The sequence below is a fragment of the Natator depressus genome, chromosome 2 (assembly GCF_965152275.1).
Source record: "Natator depressus isolate rNatDep1 chromosome 2, rNatDep2.hap1, whole genome shotgun sequence".
In the NCBI taxonomy this organism is placed as follows: Eukaryota; Metazoa; Chordata; order Testudines; family Cheloniidae; genus Natator; species Natator depressus.
In genome coordinates this window covers 263098759-263116496 of record NC_134235.1, presented here as the reverse complement: position 1 = coordinate 263116496, position 17738 = coordinate 263098759, and the positions used below count along the sequence as shown (strand labels likewise).

The 17738-nt window shown below is 45.3% G+C and overlaps 1 protein-coding gene across 1 annotated transcript; it reads right to left on the bottom strand.

Moving 5' to 3' along the window:
• Nucleotides 1–748: 748 nt before the first annotated feature.
• Nucleotides 749–16499, bottom strand: LOC141983429 (GTPase IMAP family member 1-like). The gene is made up of 3 exons (XM_074946558.1): nucleotides 15750–16499; nucleotides 4014–4053; nucleotides 749–1961 (listed from the first exon to the last, which is right to left on the bottom strand). The coding sequence occupies exons 1-3, from the start codon at nucleotides 16422–16424 to the stop codon at nucleotides 1192–1194; spliced, it is 1485 nt and encodes a 494-aa protein (XP_074802659.1). The 5' UTR covers nucleotides 16425–16499; the 3' UTR covers nucleotides 749–1191.
• Nucleotides 16500–17738: the final 1239 nt, after the last annotated feature.

The window sequence follows — 17738 nt, the reverse complement described above, 5'->3', positions numbered from 1 at the left end:
AGGGGCAGATTTAAAAGTGAACACAGGGCTGGGCACTGGGGCAGCTCAGCACCGGCTCACCCGCCCTGGGGGCTGCACTGCGGGGGCAGGGGAGAGCAGGAAGGGAGGCTCACCTGCAGCCTCAGGGGAGCAGGCGGGCGGTGCGGGTGGCAGGAGTGCAGCGAACGCGGGCAGAGGACTCAGGAGGACACTGGGCGGCCACGCAGCCAGCCGGAGAGAAGCGTCGCTTTGAAGGGGAAACCACCGCTTCTGTCCAGCAGCCCCTGCTCCTCCTGAGTCCTCCGCCCATGTTCGGGGGCTGCATTCCGAAAGGGGCGTTAGAGGGGGGTTGGATGGGGGTGGGGTTCTGCGGGGGGCGGTTAGGGAGGAGGGGTCTGGGAGGGGGCGGTAAGGGGATGGGGAGCAGGGGAGGTTGGATAGGGGGTGAGGTCCGGGTGGGGGCGGTTAGGGACGGGGGTTCCGGGAGGGGGTGGTCAGGGGACGGGAAGCAGGGGGAGTTGGGTTGGTTGGGGGTTCTGAGGGGGGCAGTCAGGGGGTGGATGGGGTAGGGGCCAGGCTGTTTGGGGAGGCAGTCTTCCCTATCCGGCGCTCCATATAGTTTTGTAACCCTGATGTGGCCTTCCGGCCAAAAAGTTTGCCCACCCCTGCCCTAATACTTGATTGGAGCCCTTACATGCTAATGAAATACAAATAAATATACATAAACCAGTGCATTAGCCTTAATATGATTGTATTTTGATGTTTCCAAACTATAGCTACATACAACAAATAACTGTTTTCGGGGGTAGAGGGCATGTGAGGGTGTAGCAGAGGCAAAAGGGGGAGGATGGGCATATGGGAACAAATTAGAGATGAAAAGAAGGGAAAGAGGTAGGGAAGAAGGATAGAGGCAATGGTGGGGTGCAGCGATATTCCAGGGCAGGTGGCATTATTGGCAGTGGGGTGGGTTGTTCATGCATAATGATTGAAGTAGGTTTCAGAGTCCAAAATGGGAAATCCAAAAGTTCGTTATCACATGGCAGGCTGTGAAGGTTCTGTTCCCTGGCTCCCTGCTATTGGCTGATGATGGCTATAGTTGCTTCCAGGGGGATAAGCCTTTTCCACGTTGTCCTGGAGGCTGCCCCAATGGTACAGGCCCCTTCCTCCACAAATCAGTGGAAGATGGGAGCTGCTGGGCCTCGGTCATCACTCTTACAGCCAGGGTCTCCTCAACATGTTGTGTAGTCTAGTAGTCATAGCCTCTTTCTTGGGTGTCTTTTGTTTTGCCATCTGCTCTCTCAGTTTTTCTTCAACCTTCCTGTACTTTTCTTCACTTTCTCCATCCCCCATACGCTCCACCTCAGAATACAGCTCATTGGTGTAGCATCTGCCTCCATTCTCCTCCACCATTCTCTCAGTTATTTCCATCAGCTCTTTAACCTGCTCATCCCTCTCTGCTCCAGTTGCTTTGTTGTTGAAAGCGCAGTATCGGTTCTTACACTCTTGAATCAGCTCCTTAAGATTTTTGTTATCTGAGTTTGTCACATAGTCCCTCAGTGAGTCACCCCCTAAATCTTCTTTCCGGGTGAACAGGACAATCATGTTCCTCTTAACTTCGACTCCAAAAATCTCCCAGACTCGCTTCACTGCTTCGTTGTCTTCTTCAGTGTAACGGCCCAGCTGAGTCACCAGCACCAGAGCATGGGGGCCTGGGGCAGAGAACAGGATACAACGACTGATCTCTCGACAGGTTTCTGTGTCACTGGCCTCTGGAGAAAATACATCAGGCATATCGATAACCACAACCTCCTTCCCGTTCCAGCTCATGCTCCCTGTACTGCAAGCCTCGGTTACTGGCTTTACCCCCAGTTTGGACACAAACACTTTGTTGCCAAGGATGGTGTTTCCCGTTGCACTTTTCCCAGCTCCTTCCTTACCAACAAGGATAAATTTTAATTTGATGTGGCTGCTTTCTTGTGCACCTGTTGGGAAGAATTTTGACAGATTTACTATATTATTGCATGTATAATAATGTAGAGATGGTGGGTTTAAGATTTCTCTTAATTAAAACAATATTTATATAAACTTGCATTAAAACTACAGGCTGCCTGAGTTTCAAGATTTGGGTCTGGATTTGAAACCTCCTTGTGTTTGGATTCAGATCAGAATTCAAGTCCAGGTCACTGGAGCATCCCAGTGCTTTGATACAAATGGATTTTAAGTCACATGTGAAAGGTGCTGCTCTCACCACTATGGTGTCAGAGCTGAGCAGCCAGTTGGCTTTTGATATCATCACAGAACCGTAACACAAAAAATATGACAGCCTCTTCGGAATAGGAGAACAGAAACAACGGAGGATGTGGTGTGTTAGCATTGATCTGCATGGACTGAGATTTCTGAGGACTTACAAAAGGAATCAAAGGTTTCAGAGGAGCAGCCGTGTTAGTCTGTATTCGCAAAAAGAAAAGGAGGACTTGTGGCACCTTAATAAATTTGTTAGTTTCTAAGGTGCCACAAGTACTCCTTTTCTAAAAGGAATCAAAGGGGATTTAGTGTATCATTATTTCCAGTAACAGTTGCGTGGGGTCACAGGTGTACATGGCCAGAAGAGGTAATCTATGGTAATCTAGTGTGAACTCCTGTATAATGCAAGGCAGAGAATTTCAGCCAGTTACCTTTGTATTGAGCCCAGTAACTTCTGTTTACCTAAAGCATGTCCCAGAAAGGCAACCAGTCTCGATCTGAAGATATCAAGAAAGAAGGAATTCCCCACTTCCATTGGGAGCTTGTTCCAATGGTTAATTACACTCACTGTCGAAGGTGTGCCTAATTTCTCAACTGAATTTATCTGGCTTTAATTTTCAGCAATTGGTTCGTGTTCTGCAAGATTAAAGTGCCCTTTGGTACACAGTAATTTCTCCAAATGAATGTATTTATACCCTGTAAGCAAGTCACTTCTTGATACTAATTTTGATAAACTAAACAGATTGAGTCTTTAAATCTCTTACTATAAGGCATTTTCTCCAGCCCTCAAATCCCTTTTGTAGCTCTTTTGCTGCACCCTCACGTCCCTTTTCTAATATGAAAGATTACAAGTTGAGTTGATAAAAGAAGCTGTATGATGTTTATCCTTAGGCTTCTGTAAGGCATTGGACTTGGTATTGCATGACATTCTCATGAAAATACTAGAATTATACAACATCACAGCACAGGTTAAATGGATTACAATTAGGTTAACTGACAGATCTCAAAAAGGAGTTTTCAATGGTGAATCATCATCAGATGGGAGTGTTTCTGAGGGGTTTTGTGAGGACTGGGGGTAGGCCCAACATTATTTGATACTTGTATTCAATATCTGGCAGTAAATATAAAAGCACTGAGATAAAATGTGTGGATGACACAAAGATTGGTGGAGTCATAAAGAATGATGAGTACTGCAGAGCGATCTGTTGCACTAGGAAAGCTGGGCCTGTTCAGACAAAATCCATTATAATACAGCCAAGTGCAACAAGGACTCTAGCAACAAGCACTCTAGGAACAATCGAGGGAAGCAGTGACTCTGAAAAAGATTATGGGGTCACAGTGGGCAACCAACTGAACACGAACTCCCAGTCCGACGCTGTGGCAAAAAGGGCTAATGTGATCCTTGGATGTATAAACAGGCATAAGGAGGTGATTTTATCCGGGTTTACGGCATTTCTCAGACTGATACTGGAATAGTGCGTCCAGTTCTGGTGTCACCTTTTTTAAAAAAAACAAGCTGAAAAATGGAATCAAGATTCGATGTCTTTCTGGAAGAGATGCTTTAGTCAAACACAAGTTATTGATCTCATTACTGGAGTAACTGGATGGAATTCTTGTGTCTCTGCTATACAGGAGCACAGACTAGATGATCTAATGGGTCCTTCTGGGCTTAAAATCTGGGTCTATGAGTTCCTATTCCCACGCCTAAAACTACACCTGTGTGTAACTCATTGAAGCATCGGTGCCTAAGTCAGTAGCGAGTGCGGAACAGATTTCTGAGTGTCACTTGCCTTCAGCAGTTTCTTCATTTTCTCTCCCTTTCCTTTCTGGCTGAAAGATTTGTAAAAATAAACAGTTATTTGCAAACATGTTATCAGAGCAAAGAAAAATCATGAATAAGGCTGCAAAAATTCTCCTTGCCATCTCTAAGATTCTTTTTAATGTATTTGTTCAGCAGTGATCAGCCTCTCGCTCAAATTGTAATTTTCTGCAATAATTACATGCATCTTCTCTTGAATCATGGTCTTACTGTTCCTTAGAAATGGCTACCCATGAAAAGGTCTTCTGACATATCTGTCAGATCCCAAAACTTGAGACTGGATCAGGATCAGCAGAAACTGCAAAAAAAAAAAAAAAAGCCTTTGGCACCATAGAGTATGAGCTGGATAACAGTGAAAGCAAAAGAGGTTGTATGTTTGGGGGAATTGATTTAAGTAGAAAAAACTCTGCTTCAGAAGGGTGAGAGACAGCCAGCTTTTAATGCATTCTATTTAGGAGGGGGATTACCAGAGCACTTGCCTTCCTGTGCACTCCTGAGGCAGGGGTCCTGTGGGAAAACAGTCTGTGATCATGAAGTTAGACTGTCATGATGCATATGCAGAAGAGTGCCAAGTCAAGGTAGCGCAGGAAACTTTAATTCTGGAATGCAACGTTAACCTTTGAACTAGCGAACAAGTGCGGCTAACGGGAGTTTTGCGAGGGAGTTCTCCAGGTGAAGGAGGAGCGATTACGTCACCCTTGGGGTAAATTTGTTGTCTGTAGTGTGTGTCTTTGTGGTCTGCTTGACTGAAATATACCGTGTGCTCTGTTTGTTTGTTTGGGGGACTGTGTGCTGACCATGTGTGTGCTGAGCCTAGCCGCCTACTAAGGAAGGCTGAGAGCTTCCTAACAAGGTTGTGAACCCTAAGCCTTTTAGCACCCATCAACCCTTAACCAGGGGGCAGGGCTACTCAGGGAGACCAGGGCTTTAAAAAGCCCCCTCCTCAGCAACCAGAGGAGCTAGCAAAACGGGGGTGCTAAGAGGGGAGTTTTGCAAGGGAGTCCTCCAGGGGGACTGTGAGCAGGGGCTAGAATTCAACATTCTTTAAACTTAAAGCCAAAAACAACCCCCTGATATAAACAAAACAACAATAAAGGAACCAGCTGCAGGAGTAAAAAGACAATGCAGGCAGAAGTCCAGCAATAGAGTAGGGGCTATCGAGTTTATTGCACCTAATGCACCTTGACTTTAGAAAAGCTTTTGAGATGGTCTCCCGCAGTATTCTTGACAGCAAGTTAAAGAAGTATGGGCTGGATGAATGCACTATAAGGTGGATAGAAAGCTGGCTAGATTGTCGGGCTCAACGGGTAGTGATCAATGGCTCCATGTCTAGTTGGCAGCCGGTATCCAGTGGAGTGCCCCAAAGGATGGTCCTCGGGCCAGTTTTGTTCAATATCTTCATAATGATCTGGAGGATGGCATGGATTGCACCCCCAGCAAGTTTGCAGATGACACTAAACTGGGAGGAGAGGTAGATACGCTGGAGGGTAGGGATAGGATACAGAGGGACCTAGACAAATTGGAGGATTGGGCCAAAAGAAATCTGATGAGATTCAACAAGGACAAGTGCAGAGTCCTGCACTTAGGATGGAAGAATCCCATGCACTGCTACAGACTAGGGACCGAATGGCTTGGCAGCAGTTCTGCAGAAAAGGACCTAGGGGTTACAGTGGACGAGAAGCTGGATATGAGTCAACAGTGTGCCCTTGTTGCCAAGAAGGCCAATGGCATTTTGGGATGTGTAATTAGGGGCATTGCCAGCAGATCGAGGGACGTGATTGTTCCCCTCTATTCAACATTGGTGAGGCCTCATCTGGAGTACTGTGTCCAGTTTTGGGCCCCACACTACAAGAAGGATATGAAAAAACTAGAAAACATCCAGTGGAGGGCAACAAAAAAGATTAGGGGGCTGGAACACATGACTTTTGAGGAGAGGCTGAGGGAACTGGGGATGTTTAGTCTGCGGAAGAGAAGAATGAGGGGGGATTGGATAGCTGCTTTCAACTACCTGAAAGGGGGTTCCAAAGAGGATGGATCTAGACTGTTCTCAGTGGTAGCAGATGACAGAACGAGGAGTAATGGTCTCAAGTTGCAGTGGGGGAGGTTTAGGTTGGATATTAGGAAAAACTTTTTCACTCGGAGGGTGGTGAAACACTGGAATGGGTTACCTAGGGAGGTGGTGGAATCTCCTTCCTTTGAAGTTTTTAAGGTCAGGCTTGACAAAGCCCTGGCTGGGATAATTTAGTTGGGGATTGGTCCTGCTTTGAGCAGGGGGTGGGACTAGATGACCTCCTGAGGTCCCTTCCAACCCTGATATTCTATGATTCTATGATTCTGTCTGAGTACCTGCCGTATGGGCAGGTGGCATATGTGTGCATTCAGTGCAAGGAGCTCCTGGCCCTAAGAGACCATGTATGGGCTTTGGAGGCCAGAGTGGCTGAACTAGAGGAGATAAGGGAGACAGAGGGGTACATAGATGAGACTTTCCGGGACACAGTAGAACGGTCACATCCCCACTCTGACAGCTGTTGAGGAAGATGAAAGTCCCAGGGAAGGAGAGCATCTAACTGGAGCAGAGGGAAACAATCCCATAGTTGGGACCCTCCTTCCAGATGATGTTGTGGTATCCTCTCGCACTGAGGATACCTCTCCGGGGGAGGGAACTCCAGCTATTAGGAAGAGACAGGTGTTAGTAATTGGCAATTCGATCATTAGAAACATAGATAGCTGGGTTTGTGATGACCGGGAGAACCGCATGGTGACTTGCCTGCCTGGTGTGAAGGTTGCGGATCTCTCGAGACATCTAGATAGCTTTATGTGTAGTGCTGGGGAGGAGCCGGTGGTCATGGTACATGTAGTTACCAGTGACATAGGGAAGGATAGGAGAGAGGTCCTGAAGGCCAAATATAGGCTGCTAGGTAAGAGATTGAAGTCCAGGACCTCCATGGTAGTATTCTCGGAGATGCTCCCAGTTCCACACGAAGAGCTCATTAGAAAGGATGAACTGCAGGGTCTCAATGCGTGGATGAGACGATGGTATAGGAGGAGGGGTTTACATTTTTTAGGAACTGGGGAAACTTTTGGGATGGGGGAGCCTATAGAGGAGGGATGGGCTCCACCTAAACCAAAATGGAACCAGATTGCTGGCACTTAACATTGAAAAGGTCGAAGAGCAGTTTTTAAACTAAAGGGGTGGTGGAAAGCCAACAGGTGCAGAGGAGCATGTCGTTCGGACAGAGACATCCCTTAGGGGAGGATCTATTAATAGAGAATCTCTATTTCCTAGTGAGGACGAGAGGATGGAAAATGATAAAATACAGGGTCTGATCAAAAAGAGACCACAAAAAAAAAAGAGTCCCATTCAATTACGTCATGTAATGGCAGACAGCTAAAAGGAGAGACGTTTTTAAAGTGTTTATATATGAATGCTAGAAGTCTAAATAATAAAATGGGTGAACTAGAGAGCCTTGTATTAAATGAGGATATTGATCTAATAGGCATCACAGAAACTTGATGGAATGAGGATAATCGATGGGATACAGTAATACCAGGGTACAAAATATATCGTAAGGACAGAACAGGTCGTGCTGGTGGGGGAGTGGCATTATAGTGAAAGAAAGCGTAGAATCAAATGAAGTAAAAATCATAAATGAATCAAACTGTACCATAGAATCTCTATGGATAGAAATTCCATGCTCTAATAATAAGAATATAGCAGTAGGAATATATTACCGACCACCTGACCAGGATGGTGATAGTGACTGTGAAATGCTCAGGGAAACTAGAGAGGCTATTAAAATAAAAAACTCAATAATAATAATGAGGGATTTCAATTATCTCCATATTGACTGGGTACACGTCACCTTGGGATGGGATGCAGAGATAAAGTTTCCTGACACCTTAAATGACTGCTTCTAGGAACCCACCAGAGGAGAGACAATTCTTGATTTAGTCCTAAGTGGAACACAGGATCTGGTCCAAGAGGTGAATATAGCTGGACCACTTGGTAATAGTGGCCATAAAATAATTAAATTTAACATCCCTGTGGCAGGAAAAACACCACAGCAGCCCAACACTATAGCATTTAATTTCAGAAAGGGGGACTACACAAAAATGAGGAGGTTAGTTAAACAGAAATTAAAGGGTACAGTGACTAGAGTGAAATCTCTGCAAGCTGTGTGGAAACTTTTTAAAGACAACGTAATAGAAGCTCAACTTAAATGTATACCCCAAATTAAAAAAACATAGTAAGAGAACCAAAAAAGAGCCACTGAGGCTAAACAACAAAGTAAAAGAAGCAGTGACAGGCAAAAAGGCATCCTTTAAAAAGTGGAAGTTAAATTCTAGTGAGGAAAATAGAAAGGAGCATAAACGCTGGCAAATGAAGTGTAAAAATACAATTAGGAAGGCCAAAAAAAAATTTGAGGAACAGTTAGCCAAAGACTAAGTAATAGCAGGTTTTTTTTAAGTACATTAGAAGCAGGAAGCCTGCTAAACAATGAGTGTGGCCACTGGACGATCTAGGTGCTAAGGGAGCACTCAAGGACAATAAGGCCATTGCAGAGAAACTAAATGAATTCTTTGCATCTATCTTCAAGGCTGATGATGTGAGGGAGATTCCCAAAACTGAGCCATTCTTTTTAGGTGACAAATCTAAGGGGCTATCCCAGATTGAGGTATCATTAGAGGATGTTTTGGAACAAATTGATAAATTAAACAGCAGTAAGTCACCAGGACCAGATGGCATTCACCCAAGAGTTCTGAAGGAACTCAAATGTGAAATTGCAGAACTACTAACTGTAGTCTGTAACCTCTCATTTAATCAGCTTCTGTACCAGATGATTGGTAGATAGCTAACGTGATGACAATTTTTAAAAAGGGCTCCAGAGGTGATCCTGGCAATTACAGGCCTGTAAGCCTGACTTCCGTACCAGGTAAAGTGGTTGAACCTATAATAAAGAACAATATTGTCATAAGAACATAAGAATGGTCCTACTGGGTCAGACCAAGGGTCTTTTTAGCCCAGTATCCTGTCTTCCGACAGTGGCCAATGCCAGGTGCCTCAGAGGGAATGAACAGAACAGGTAATCACCAAGTGATCCATCCCCCGTCACCCATTCCCAGCTTCTGGCAAACAGAGGCTAGGGACACCATTCCTGCCCAACCTGGCTAATAGCCATTGATGGTCCTATTCTCCATGAATTTATCTAGTTCTTTACTGAACCCATTTATGTCAGACATATAGATAAACATAATTTGTTGAGGAAGGGTCAACATGGTTTTTGTAAAGGGAAATCAAGACTCCCCAGTCTACTAGAATTCTTTGAGGGGGGTCAACAAGCATGTGGACAAGGGGGATCCAGTGGATACAGTGTACTTAGACTTTCAGAAAGCCTTTGACAAGGTCCCTCACCAAAGGGTCTTATACAAAGTAAGCTGCCACGGGATAAGAGGGAAGGTGCTCTCATGGATTGGTAACTGGTTAAAAGATAGGAAACAAAGGGCTAGTATAAATAGTCAGTTTTCAGAATGGAGAGAGGTAAATAGTGGTGTCCCCCAGGGGTCTGTTCTGGGACCAGTCCTATTCAACATATTCATAAATAATCTGGAAAAAGGGGTAAACAGTGAGGTGGCAAAATTTGCAGATGATACAAAAGTACTGAAGATAGTTAAGACTCAGGCAGACTGCGAAGAGCTACAAAAGGATTTCTCAAAACTGGGTGACTGGGAAACAAAATGGCAGATGAAATTTAATGTTGATAAATGGAAAGTAATGCACATTGGACAGCATAATTCCAACTATACATATAAAACGATGGGGTCTAAATTAGCTGTTACCACTCAAGAAAGAGATCTTGGAGTCATTGTGGATAATTCTCTGAAAACATCCACTCAATGTGCAGTGGCAGTCAAAAAAGCAAACAGAATGCTGGGAATAATTATGAAAGGGATAGATAATAGGACAGAAAATATCATGTTGCCTCTATATAAATCCATGGTATGCTCACAACTTGAATATTGTGTGCAGATGTGGTTGCCCCATCTCAAAAAAGATTTATTAGAATTGGAAAAGATTCAGAAAAGGGCAAGAAAAATGATTAGGGGTATGGAACAGCTCCCGTATCAGGAGAGGTTAATAAGACTGGGACTTTTCAGCTTGGAAAAGAGACGGCTAAGGGGAGATATGACTGAGGTCTATAAAATCATGCCTGGTGTAGAGAAAATATATGAGGAAGTGTTGTTTACTACTTCTCATAACACAAGAGCTAGGGGTCAGCAAATGAAATTAATAAGCAGCAGGTTTAAAAGAAAAAGGAAGTATTTCTTCATACAACGTACAGTTAACCTATGGAACTACTTGCCGGAGGATGTTGTGAAGGCCAAGACCATAACAGCGTTCAAAAAAGGAACTAGATAAATTCTTGGAGGATAGGTCCATCAATGACTATTAGCCAGGATGGGCAAGAACGGTGTCCCTAGTCTCTGTTTGCCAGAAGCTGGGAATGAGTGACGGGGGATGGATCACTTGATGATTATCTGTTCTGTTCATTCCCTCTGGGGCACCTGGCACTTGCCTCTGTCAGTAGACAGGATACTGGGCTAGATGGACCCTTGGTCTGACCCAGTAGGGTCATTCTTATGTTCTTATGTTTGAATGTAGTAGGGGTTGGGTGTGTGTAATTTCTTAGGATTTAAAAAAGCAAACTGAAAAAACAGAAATTCTTTTAGTTAATTTATTTGTTTTTTGAGTGTCTGTAGGAGTCAAGGGCTTCCCTTGCAACCTGGATAAGGCCCCCTAGCCAGGGGGAGCAGCCTGTTAGCCAGGCACAGGAGCTCTGGAATCTGGGGGTGCCAGATACTGGGACACCTGGGGATGTCAGTGACTGCCATGGAACATAGGAAATGCAGAGTCAAGGAACAAGGCAGCCCCTGTCTCTGACAAAGTTCTCCTGTGTTATCAGAAGAAAGACTGGGGGAATCTTCACAGAACTATGGGGGACTGTGAGAGAACCCTCCACAGCTCTGCCTCTCTCCAGCAGCCACGAGGGCTTTGAATCTACAACTCTCCTGCATCCGCAAAAAGAGCATCCTCTTCCCTATCTGTTCCCCTTTCAACAGGCAGTATATCGTGCTGGTTAGCAGCGTGCGCTCCCTGTGATATAATCGCTTGCCACGCTTCATACCCTGCAGCCGCAAGATCATGCCATGATCATCAAAAATGCTTCCAGACCCTGGCCTAACACATGTTGCTTGTTCAGGATAGAACACATGGAGTCTTGCATGAATATGCTTGTTGAGACTCGCATATTTCCTACTCACATCAGTCGGCTTTGGGGACAGTGATGGCAGGGGGATGAACCTTCTCTGACAGAATGGGCAAGTGTTCCCAAGGCTGAATCATGGCGTGTGGGGAGCAGGGTAACTGAGCTGAAGGGAGGCCCCAGGCCGTAGTAGTGAGCTCTCCAGCAGGCAGGCTAGCGTTATAGCAGCACTACCAAAGGAATGAAACTCATAGGTCAGCTGAAGAGCCAATAGAACAGGGTTTTTCCAGTACCTTCATGAGGTGTATTCCAAATATCATATAAAGCTTGACTTCACTGCGATAGAGAAGGATGCATCTTGACATTCCTCCAGTATGAAAGCTACACACTTCTTCAGAGTCCCAGGCAGTCTCTCCTGTATCCCATTTGCTTGGGGAAGGTACACAACAGATTTATGAAGTGTTGGACCCATACCCATCAGAAAGGAGTCAAACTCTCGATACAGAAGGTGCCCCGTTATCTTAAACAAGGTTTTCCGGTAGGCCAAACATTGAAAATAAAGTGGTTAGGCAACAAGTGAGCTCCTTTGAAGTGCCTTGTGAAATTAGGAATGCAGAGGAGTAACTTGAGTGTAGTCGACATTCTGTAGCCATGCAGTACAGTTGAGGGGCCAGTAATACAACTGAGGGGTCAGTAATATCCACTGCAATTCTTGCCATGGTCTATCTATGGCTACTGGTTTCAAAGGGGCCAGAGGAACAGTAATTCCATGCATTGTGCAGGCTGAACATACCTTCACATGATGCTCAATGTCTGAGTGCAGCCCTGGCCACTAAGCATAACTACACAGGAGTTCCTTCACCTTCGTAACTCCCAAATGTCCTTCACAAGCTACATCCATGATTGCTGGTTACAATGCTGCTGGGATGATAACCTGGTCTTCTCTGCATAAGCTATGTCAAGTAGCATGTCTTCACTGTGAATTTGAAATGAATTTTCTTAAGGATTGGGTCCATCTAAACTTTTTGTATAGCACGTATCACCTAAGTTCAGCATCTTGGAGTGGCGTCAGAAGTTGGCCCTAAATCAGTTGGCATGTCTCTAAGTAAAAAGCATATGATGGAGGCAGAAACAGCATAGTACAAGTGAGCCAATCCAGCAGAATTTCTCAAAAAAGCACGGGCAAGTAAATTACATCTCCCTTTGATAGGTACCAAATCAAAGTCATACTGCTGCAACTGAATAATCCACCGCTGCAGCCTCCCACTCTACAGGTCACTGGCCTGGTGACGGACGCTCGGAATAGGCAAATGGTCAGTTTCTAAGGTGAAGTGTCTTCCCTCTAAGTAGACCTTGAAGTATAAAGTAGCAAAAACCATTGCCAAGAACTCTAGGTCAACCTGGGAATACTTAGCTTCCACTGGGGTGACAGTATTGTATGCAAATATAACTGGACATCCCTCGTGAAGCAGAACTGTGCCCAGACCCCAATTGCATGCATCAGTGTGAATCACTACAAGCTTCCATGGATCAAAATGAGCATGGGATTGGATCCAACAGAGGGCTTAATGCAGGTTTCAAAATCCTGTTTCCTTCTTTAGTCCAAACTGACTGGCCCTGGCCCTCGGTTAAATCCCACAGTGGCTTAGCAAGGGTACTAAAATAGGGCAGAGCATGGCCACCTATGTGTTGATCCAAGGAACGAACATAAACAGCTACAATCAGTGGGTAATGGCAGCAAAGCAGCAGATTGTAACCATTCAGACATTGGTTTCATACCAATGGCTGAGAGAGAATTCCCTAAAAACTCTACAGCATCTTTTGCAAATCTCCTTTTGGTTGCATTCCATTTTATGCTGATGTTGGGTTAGCACTTGGTCCAGAATAGCATTATGCTGAAGAAGGATCTTATCAAAGAAGAGAATGTCATACAAATAGCAACATGCACCTTGGATACTATCAAGGAGCTGAGAGAGCACTCTCTGAAACATCTCAGGAACTGAGACTAAGCCAAAAGGGAGTAGTTGATAGCAGTAAAACCCCCAAATGGCATGCTGGAAGTCAACAACAGCGGTGAACTTTCAGCCACAGGTATCTGCCAATAACTGGATTGGTAGTCCAACAAAGAGAAAATCTGGGATCTACTTACCTGGTACATCACCTCTTCAAAGGTTGGCAAATGAAACTGGTCATATTTTATATATTTATTATGTGCCCTAAAATCTATGGAGTCAAATGTCACCATTCTTCTTGTCTACCAACACTGGGTGAGCTCCAACCTGTTCATCTTTTCACCTTCCGAATGATACAGTTAACTTCCATGCACTGCAGTTCTTCTTGGATCTTGTCCACAAGTGCAGGAGGTAAATGGCATGCGGCAGGTGCAAAGGGGGTGGCTTTCAAATCGAACCGCGGAGGATACACATATCCCATGGACAGAGCACCATCACCGTTAAATAAAAATGAACAATACAGATAGTAGGACAATAATGGAACAGAATTCACAGCACCACCTTTACCAACGTAAAACTTTGTTGTCAAGGTTATGCCGTTATCGAGCATAGTGGGTGAAGTTGTATGATCTGTCTGCAAGGCACACAAACCACAAGCTTTTATAACCACTGCAGCTGCGCAAATGTCCAGACTGTGAATGGCCTCAGATGGAAGAACGTTAACTTCAGCACCAGTATCCACTGTGGACCTCAGTAGTTTACCATTACTTCCTCCGTATGGGATACCATCTCCAGCACCCTGTCGCATGAGAAGATTATACAAAGGAACCATTGGGGTCCCTGGTAAAGGTGGTGTCATGTGGCTCCACATGCACAGTATGGACTTCAGGCTGCCGCACGTCGTGAACCAGTGCACTGTGGCACACTCACGTGACGTGCCCTCCCTGCCCCCAAGCCCAGCACACAGCAATTCTAGCTGGCCAGGCAGGGAAAGTGGACAAGTGGCCAGTACTAACACAGCGGAAACAGTGAGGAGCTGGCAACGTTTGCTGCTGCGGCATGGAGTGGGAGTAGACAGTGTCGTATTACTCTAGTCAAGACAACTAGGAGGAGCAGCTGATGGTTTAAACATAGACACAAAATTAGCAGCAGTTTGAGACACAGAACCCCTTTCAGCCCAAGCCCTCTCAAATGTGCCACTCTTAGCAAACACAGAATCAAAAGTTAGCAATTCTAGCACCTTCAGCCAGTAACCGTTCACCCAGGCACTCACTGGCTACACCAGTCACAAAAATATCCCTGAGCATGATCATCATCATGTGCCCAAATTCACAGTCCTGGGCCAACCACTGCAAACAACATGCAGCCTCATGTATGGTTTTGCTGGGCTGCTGGTGAGCTTCAAAAAAAATGTTTTCCTTTTTAACAGACCAGAAGTTCTAGTGCTAAAATCCTCACCGAGGCTCTGCACGGGGGCATGAATGGAGGACTTGGAGTCCAGGAGTCCATCAAGAAAATCCGTGCCATCACAGCCTAAGCAGTTCTGCAGCAAGGGTAACCTAGCACCAGCAGAGGGTTGCATGACCGGCACATAGTTCCAAAATTCTGAATAAAATATTGCCAGTCAACAGCCAAAGGACGTGCAGGCAGCATGGGTTGCAGACCAGACGCGACTATTGCAGGATACGCACGTAGTTATCAGTCAAAACACGCAGCAGCCATGAACCAGTGAGATCAGCAGAGTCTGAATAGAACGTAACAGTCTCAAGAGCAGGTATGTAGCCCCAGGGCCTGCCTGGCTGCGCACACCGAACGCTACGCACGCACCCACACCGCCTTTCCACAGCACGAACAGCAACACTGAGTTCAGGGAGCAGAACCCAGGAAACCAACAGGAACAGGAAGCAGGAAGGTCCCACAAACCCCAGTCATCGCAAGCCCCAAGCTCCCCAGCTCTGTCTCCTCGCCAGCGGTGCAAGTAACTTTTATTTCTCCCAGGTATGGGGAGGGGCTAAGGGGACACATGACCTCCCCACATGACCCTCCATGTGACTCTGCCCCACCCCCAGCCTGGGGTCCCCATGCTTTCCCCCTCTCTTCCCCGCCCCACGTTACCGGGGGCAGGACTTGGGGCGGTACAGCTGCCGGAGGAGAAGAAGGTAGGCCAGACACTTACTGTTATACTAATAATTAAAACATAATCCAATTATTTATAATTAATTTATAATTTATAATTAATAAATACCTCGCTCTCATATAGCCTTTTTCATTAGTCGATTTCAAATCACTTTCTAAAGGTGATCAGTGTCATAATTACAGTCCTGGGATTTCAATCTGCTGAAGGGCTGAGTGCCTTTGGCAAGGTGCCAGACCCCTCAGTACTCAGCCCCTCTCAAGTCCAGATTCCCCTAAATACCGCAGAACTTCGTTTAGGTCCCATTTGCACAGGAGTAAGTATACTTAAATATGCAAACACAGAGCTAATCTCATTACCATCATTGCTTCCTTCTTCCCTTGTTTTACCATTTCCTTGTAGTATTTCTGTATTTCTTTCAGCAGCTTTTCTTCCTGTTCTGCCTCTCTGGCTTTTTGAGCTTCTGACAGCGTTTCTAAAGCTCGATATACAGTCTCGCCTAGTTTTAGATGTATTTCCTTTATTTCCTCTGGCCTTGACTTTAAGCCTTCCTTTATATTTTTATATTCCTCCTTGAAGTGATGTATCATATCTTTTACCTTTTCTTCCTCTAGTTCTCTGTATTTTTTCTCAAATTCCCTCTCCTGTTGTTCAATCTTCTCTTTGGCATATTTGTACATCTCATTGCTGTAAGATCGGCCTCCATTCCCCTGCACCATTTCCTCAATCACTTTCCTCAGGTCATTAATCTGCTCATCCCTTTCTGTGCCAGTTGCTTTATTGTTGAAAGCGCAGCATCGGTTCCCACAAACATTAATCAACTTCTGAAGATCTTGGTTATCCAGGTCTCTTATATAATCATTCAGTGAGTCACCTTCTAAGTCTTCTTTCCGGGTGAATAAGACAACCGTGTACCTCATCGCTTCAGCCCCAAAAATCTCTCGTATTCGCCTGACTGCTGCCTTATCGTCTTCAGTGTAACAGCCCAGCTGTGTAACCAGCACCAGAGCATGGGGGCCTGGGCAGGAGAGCATGATACAGCGAGCGATCTCACAGGCAGATTCTTCATCAGGGGCCTTTGTATCAAAAATATCAGGAGTATCGATAACCACAACCTCCCTCCCATCCCATGTTACCCTCCCTTTAGCACAAGTCTCAGTTACTGACTTTACACTGAGCTTGGACTCAAACTTTCTCTCGCCAAGGATGGTGTTTCCTGTCGCACTTTTCCCAGCTCCCCTTTTACCAACGAGGACAATTCTCAGTTCACGTCCTCCAGGGTCTTGACCATCAGCATGAGACTCTGTGGGAAACAAATGAGATTCAGAACATAATTGCACAGGTAATAAGGTAGCGACGGAGAGACTGCAGCTGTGAGGATAACTGTTAATGCATACTTCAGCTCAACTCTCTTGCTCCTAATGGAGTTCAAAATGGTGACACCCTGTGTGACTCAACCCAAACAAAAAGAAAAGAAATAATGTACAAATGATGCAAGTTTAACTATTTACATGGTGTTTTTTGTTACGATGTTTTCACATGAAACACAAATCTTCTTGGAGAACCCCTTTTATGTCTTTACCTGATTTCCTTTCAGCCACCCAGTAGGGGCCTCTTCCAGTGAACCTTGAGGTGTGTCTGTTGTTCCTGTGAAATCTGCTGTCTGGGATAGGCCCTGTCCATTCTATTCTATTTTAATGGGGAACTCATTACTATCACAACTCTTCCAGCCTCAGCTTCCACAGTTACATTCTCAGGTTCTGGCGGGCAACCATCCCGACATTCTGTCCCCGTGATGTCTTTGCAGATGTTCCTCATGGATAACTTTAAGCTTAGGCCTGGGTTCCAACTGTATTCTGAACACCACTTAATTTATTTGTGTTAGTACTGTGTAGGGTGCCTCCCAAGGTTTATGCAGCTGAGGGTTCCTAATATTCACTCTGCTAAGATTGTGGAACTGGATCCCCCCTTAAACATCTCCCCACATGACCTTAAATCACAGAGTTTTTTTCAGTTTGTCAGAGGCTGCCCTCACATTTTCTCTAGCAAAGTCATGAACTCTTTCTATTCTGGGTTGTAGGTGTAGGGTTTCTACATCGTCCAGATGGTTCAAATCCCTCTGTTCCTCTTCAGGGACTCCATTCTAGAGGTTTGCTGGGGTGCTGAGCTCCTGCCCAAACATGAGGAGTTCTGGGGTACGCTTCGAACTCTCATAGCCTGCTGTTCTATCAGCCATCACAAGGAATGGGACATGCTGGTCCCCATCCATTTGGTGTGTTGTTCAACAGTAGCCAGCTGAGCCCCCAGAATCCTATTGAACCTTCCCCCCCCCCCAACAGACTGTGTGT